Source organism: Bufo bufo, chromosome 2, assembly GCF_905171765.1.
Source record: "Bufo bufo chromosome 2, aBufBuf1.1, whole genome shotgun sequence".
NCBI lineage: Eukaryota > Metazoa > Chordata > Amphibia > Anura > Bufonidae > Bufo > Bufo bufo.
Window position 1 is genome coordinate 446,015,912 of NC_053390.1, and position 6,306 is coordinate 446,022,217.

Here is a 6,306-nt window from a genome sequence, read left to right on the forward strand (position 1 = left end):
GTGGTCAATTATCAATAAGTGGGTGGACAAACAAACACAAAAATCCATGAAGCACTGCTGATACTGAGCATGTCAGAATTGCAAAAGTCTTGAAAAAGAAGGGTCAACCCATGAAATACTGAGCCTACATAAACTTGATGTATTTGTCAATATAAGTTATAAATCTTTTGTGTCAGAGAAAACGGATCTGTCCCCATTGACTTGCATTGGGGGTCATGCCGGATCCGTCTTGCTCCGCATCCCAGGATGGAAAGCAAACTACAACATGTTGCGGTTTGCTCTCCGGTATGAGAACACAACCAAACAGAACGGAATGCATTTTGGAACATTCAGTTCCCTTCAGTTCAGTTTTGTCCCCATTGACAGAGAATGGGGACAAAACTGAAGCGTTTTTTTTTTTCCGGTATTGACTATTGAGACCCTATGACGGAACTCAATACCGGAAACCTAAACGCTAGTGTGAAAGTAGCCTTAGTCTCAAAACTTTTGGCTACTACAGTAGATGCTCTAGAAGGGTTACATGGGAATGCAAGTAGTTACATCAGGACAGGTCCTCTTTTAGATAATCAGTGGGTCCCGCCAAAGTTACAGGTTCAGCCAACTTTTCTCGTATGTGTATAGTGGCTGAACGGATTGTTCCCCCCCTTGGTTCCTTATTTCTTTCTGCTACGATTTCCATAATGAAGCTCATCGCTTCTCATCAGAGAGGATGGAGTTCATTAGAACTGCTGTCCCCTAACTTAATGCAGAGTCTTCTTGTATCCTATGTGATTCAGCTTCACCCCCGTCTCCTGCTTGTGATAGGCTTCTCCTTGACAGCTCTTCATGCAGAAGCTAGAAGTGTGAAGCTACATTTTATAGGATACACTGGAGATTCTGCAAACAGCACACACATAGTACAGACGGTCATTGTGAATCTGCTGCTCACAATGAAAGTGTTCAAACTGAGCAGGGATAAAATAAATTACACTGCAAGAATATTGCTGAGAAGTTAACATTATACACTATATGGACAAAAGTATTTGGACACCTACAGCAGCTTTTCTGACATCCCATTCTAAATACATAGGCAATAAAAGGGTATTCCCATCTTAGACAATGGGGGCATATCGCTAGGATATGCCCCCATTGTCTGATAGGTGCGGGTCCCACCTCTGTGACCTGCATCTATATCGAGAACAGAGCGGGGAGTGCTGTGGCTGGAGGACCGAGCCAGCACTCGGCAATTTTCGGCGGCCCCATAGAAATGAATAGAGGGCGGCTGCACGTGCGCAGTGCGCTCTCCATTTTCGGGGGTTCGTTCTCGATATAGGTGCGGTGGCACCGCACCTATAAGACAATGGGGGCATATCCTAGCGATATGCTCTCATTGTCTGAGATGAGAAAATTTTAATACAGAATTGTCCCCCCTTTGCAGCTAAAACATCTTCCACAATTCTGGGAAGGCTTTCTACAAGATTTTGGAGACGGTCTGTGGGAATTTTTGCCCATTCATCCAGAAGAACGTTTGTGAGGTCAGACGCTGATGTTGGACAAGAGGGTCTGGCTCACAGTCTCCATTCTAGATGATTGCAAAGGTGTTTGATGGGCACTATGTGCAGGCCAGTCAAGTTGTTCCACACCAAACTCATCCAACCATGCCTTTATGGACCCCGCTTTGTAGAGATGGGGCACAGTAATGTTGGAACAGAAAAGGGGCCTTCCCCAAACTGTCTGGGCAATTGTCCAAAATGTCTTGGTATGCTGAAGAATTAAGATCTCCCATTACTGGAAGTAAGGTGCCTAGGACAACCCCAGGAAAAACAAACAGCGTTATCCCTCCTCCACCAAACTTTACAGTTGGCACAATGCAGTCGGGGAGGTAACGTTCTCCTGGTATTGTCCAAATCCAGATTCATCCATTAGACTGCCAGATTCGCTAGTGGAGCAGTGCTGAAGTGAAAAGCACTGTTCACTACAATGTTGACAGAGTTACACAAAACAGCAGATTGGAGGGGATGCGGGAAGTTGATCCTGCCAATAAGATAGCGATGGTTTATCCTGAGGATAAGCCATCGCTTAAGGGGGTTTTATGGGACTTTAATATTAATGACCTATCTTCGGGATAGGTCATCAATATCTGTTCGTGGGGGTCTGAACCCCGCCAATCAGCTGGTTGAAGGGAACGCTCCACGCGCAGCCTTCCCTTCATTCTTTACCTGCTCGCTGTTAACATCACAGTGGTGAGTAGGTGTAACTACATCTCAGCCGTCCCATTCACCTCTATGGGACACCTCCGTATACTACAGAGCCGTCCTATAGAAGTGAATGAGACAGCTTCTTGTAGTCACACCTGATCACCGCTGCGATGACGACGGCGAGCAGTACTTTTCCTGGTTCTTTGTACTATAATAGTATAACCGAGGCTCTAAACACTCGCTTCACTCCATGCAAGACGCTAGTCTGAAATTTCACTAGGAAATCCGCCTCTTGCATTCATAGGCCCAGCTGGTTTATTCACAACCTCCAGTGAACCAGTCAAGTCTAACCTACGTGTGAACTGGTCCACTTCTGATTGACCGGATCTGTGTGATACGTCTGCTCTTGGGAATCCACTGCATCCTGACGGATACACAGCATTATTCTCGTCAGTTATGAAGAAATGGCCGATGCCTGCGCAGAACAGAGGTTCACATACGTGTGGTTACATCAGAAGCAGAAAACGACGTGGTACTGGATGGCTGACTTATAATGGGGCCTCTCAGACGTCCACCTCCAGGATGTGAAGTAATACCGTATCTCCCAACCATCCTGGATCCAGCAGGAGAGTCCTGGATTTTAGAGGCTGTCCTGCAGCTGAATACAATGGTAAGGCAGGGATCTGTCCCATAGTGTCTACAGCTGGGGAAGCCAGATGTGCTTCATTCATCAGGGGAACAGGGCTGGGTGACAATTACTGTTTTACTTTATTAATACAACAGGGGCAATACTACTGTGTGGGGGTATTAATGGGGTTTTCTGAGATTTTAATACTGATGAGGTTTCCTCTGGATAGGTCATTGGTATCTGAACAGTGGGGGTCTGACACACGGGACTCCCACCAATCAGCTGTTCGAGAAGGCAGTGGTGCGAGCAGTAGTGCCAAGGTGTTCTCTCAGCTTTCCCGAGGCCAGTGACAACCCGTTCATTATTCACGTGGCCTAGGAGCAGCTCAGCCCCGTAGACGTGAATGAGGCCGAGCGCAATACCAAGCACAGATGCTATACAATGTACGGCGCTGTGATTGGTGGGCTGCAAGAAGGCAGCGGCGCTCACAGGAGGGCAAGTGCCTTCTCAAAACAGCTGATCAGCGGGGGTCCGGGTGCCAGACACCCAACGATCAGATAATAACATCGTTTATGAGGCTAAAAGAAAAGAAAAAAAGACATCTGTCCATCTAGTTCAGCCTGGATTAAAACCTCGGAAAACCCTTTTAAGGGGAGCATTACAGTGTGGGGGACTAATGGGGGCATCACTACTGTGTGGGGCCATTAAAGGGGCATTTCTGTGTGGGGCACTAATGGGGGCATCACTACTGTGTGGGGCACTAATGGGGGCATCACTACTGTGTAGGGCCATTACTGTGTGGGGCACTAATGGGGGCATCACTACTGTGTGGGGCCATTAAAGGGGCATTACTGTGTGGGGCACTAATGGGGGCATCACTACTGTGTGGGGCACCACTATTGTGTAGGGCCATTACTGTGTGGGGGACTAATGGGGGTATCACTACTGTGTGGGGCACCACTATTGTGTAGGGCCATTACTGTGTGGGGGACTAATGGGGGTATCACTACTGTGTGGGGCCATTAAAGGGGCATTACTGTGTGGGGCACTAATGGGGGCATCACTACTGTGTGGGGCACCACTATTGTGTAGGGCCATTACTGTGTGGGGGACTAATGGGGGTATCACTACTGTGTGGGGCACCACTATTGTGTAGGACCATTACTGTGTGGGGGACTAATGGGGGTATCACTACTGTGTGGGGCCATTAAAGGGGCATTACTGTGTGGGGCACTAATGGGGGCATCACTTGTGTAGGGCCATTACTGTGTGGGGCACTAATGGGGGCATCACTACTGTGTGGCAGCACTAAGAGGACTAGGTGGAGTTAGTAGCGTGCCTTATTATAAAATAATGTGCCCCTATGTGCACCACTCCTTGGGGGTATGCAGTAATACAAGCAGGCTCCATAGGGTTCACCCCTAACCAGGAGGACGAGCCCTGTAATTACCTATAGACATAGCTGTAGTCATGGAAACAGCTGTGCCTAACAGACATGTGGACCTACAAACAGCAAGAAAGGAGACGAAGCGCCGATCCCCGGCGTCTCACGGTAATGCCGCTGAGCAGCCGCAGGCTCGAACGGCGTCCGTGTGCGATCCGGGGTGATACGAGGTGAGACGGGGCGCGGTGGAGGAGCTGGAGTCAGCGCTCCCCTCTGCCATGTCCTCCCGCACAGGAGCCATTACCATCTCCGCTCGCTTCCCCTAAGATCGTTCACAGTCTGAAGATTCTTGTTTCCCGCTCTCCGCCTCCCTTCTTACCGGCAGACGAGGACTAATCTCGGCCGAACAGCTATGACAGAAGAACCGCCCGGCCTCCGGTAGAGCCTCCGCCATTTTCCGCTGCCCTGGAGATGACGCACAGTTACGTCAACACGCTGCGACCTCTGGACGGCGAGCAAGAAGGGTCAAAAATGCGTGGTCTAGAAAATGCCGGCTAGTAAAGGGGTCAGTGAAAGGGCAGGGTTAGAGGAGCGGTTTCACCATGTGTCTAGCAGCTAGAGGTTATACTATTGCCTAATAGGAGGTAACCTGTGGCACCCTAACCCACCTTGTGCAGCCATGTTCTAAAATACCACAGGAGGATAGTGTTACATAAGAAGTATGGCATCAGGTTCTGGAGTAAGAGGCGCCTAATATCTTCTATGGCGCTTGCCACTTAACCCCTTCATGATGCAGGGATTTTCCATTCTTATTTTTTACTCTCTGCTTTCCTGGAGCCATAACTTTTTTTATTTTTTTCCCCCCTTCACATATCTGCACGAGAGCTTGTTTTTTGAGGTACAAGTTGTACTTTGTAATGGCACCATTTAATATTGTATGCAATGTAGTGGGAAACTGGAAAAAAAATCAAATGGGGGGGATTGGGAAAAAATGCAATTGTGCCACAGTTTTATGGGTTTTGTTTTTACAGTGTTCACTATGGGGTAAATCTGAGTCGTTACCTTAAAGAAGAAGAAAAGAAAGAAAATCCCTTTATTGTCCCTCAGTAGGGAAATTTTGGCATAACAGGAGCAAAAATAAGAGTAATTAGAAATTAAAGAGTAAAATACAAGAAAAACATAACACAGAATGTACTTAAAGGGAATCTGTCACCTGGTTTGACCATATTAAGGTCTCACCATTGCCATGTTTAATAAAATACCTCATCTCCTGCAGTGGACTTCTTTCTTCTCTTCATGGTTTTATTTCGTTAAGGCTAGGTCTACACGACGACATTTGTTGCGTGACAATTTTTATAATGACAGTCTATGGTGTCATACTGCGACGCGACAGTCGCAAAAAATCCATTCAAGATGGAATTTTCAGCGACTGTCGCGTTGCAGTCGCAGCATGTTGCAGTGCGACACCATAGACTGCCATTATAAAAATTGTTGTGCGACAAATGTTGCAGTGTAGTTGTGCCCTATCTGTCGTGCGACAAATCTCATCGTGTAGACCTAGCCTAAAAAAAGCGATCTTTGTGTTATGCAAATGAACCCTGAAGGTGCCCAGAGGGACGTTATTCTTCACCCTCTGAGCCCAGTAACGCCCCCTGTAGTGCCTAGCCCGCCTTAGTTTAGAGCCCAAGCACGCCTCCTCGTTATGCAGTATCGTCCCACAGCCTAGTTTAACGGCACTGCCCCCTCTGCTACATCCGCTAATTCATTCAAGCTACGCACCTGGAATCTTCATTTCGTCCGCCGGAAATCTTGCGCAGGTGCAGTACCGTCTACTGCCTGCGCCTGTGCGATCCAATAGCTCCTGAGGGCAACAGCGATAAGAAGAGGTCACTGGGCTCGGCGCATGCCCAGTGACACTTTTGAGGCTGTTGCCCTAAGGAGCTATTGGATTGCACAGGCGAAGGCAGTAGACGGTACTGCACCTGCGCAAGATTTCTGGCGGACGAAATGAAGATTCCAGGTGCGTAGCTTGAATAAATTAGTTGACGTAGCAGAGGGGGCAGTGCCGTTAAACTAGGCTGTGGGACGATAGTTCATAACGAGGAGGTGTGCTTGGG

At 48.0% G+C, this 6,306-nt stretch overlaps 1 protein-coding gene across 1 annotated transcript in view; it reads right to left on the bottom strand.

Annotated features, from left to right (window-relative positions):
• The window catches only part of RNF126 (ring finger protein 126), a 46,845-nt gene extending 42,162 nt beyond the window's left edge, over positions 1-4,683 (bottom strand). Inside the window, exon 1 of the mRNA XM_040417517.1 lies at positions 4,569-4,683. Coding sequence (XP_040273451.1) covers positions 4,569-4,643 — 75 coding nt within the window. The 5' untranslated portion in view covers positions 4,644-4,683. The remainder of the gene's footprint in view (positions 1-4,568) is intronic.
• Positions 4,684-6,306: the final 1,623 nt, after the last annotated feature.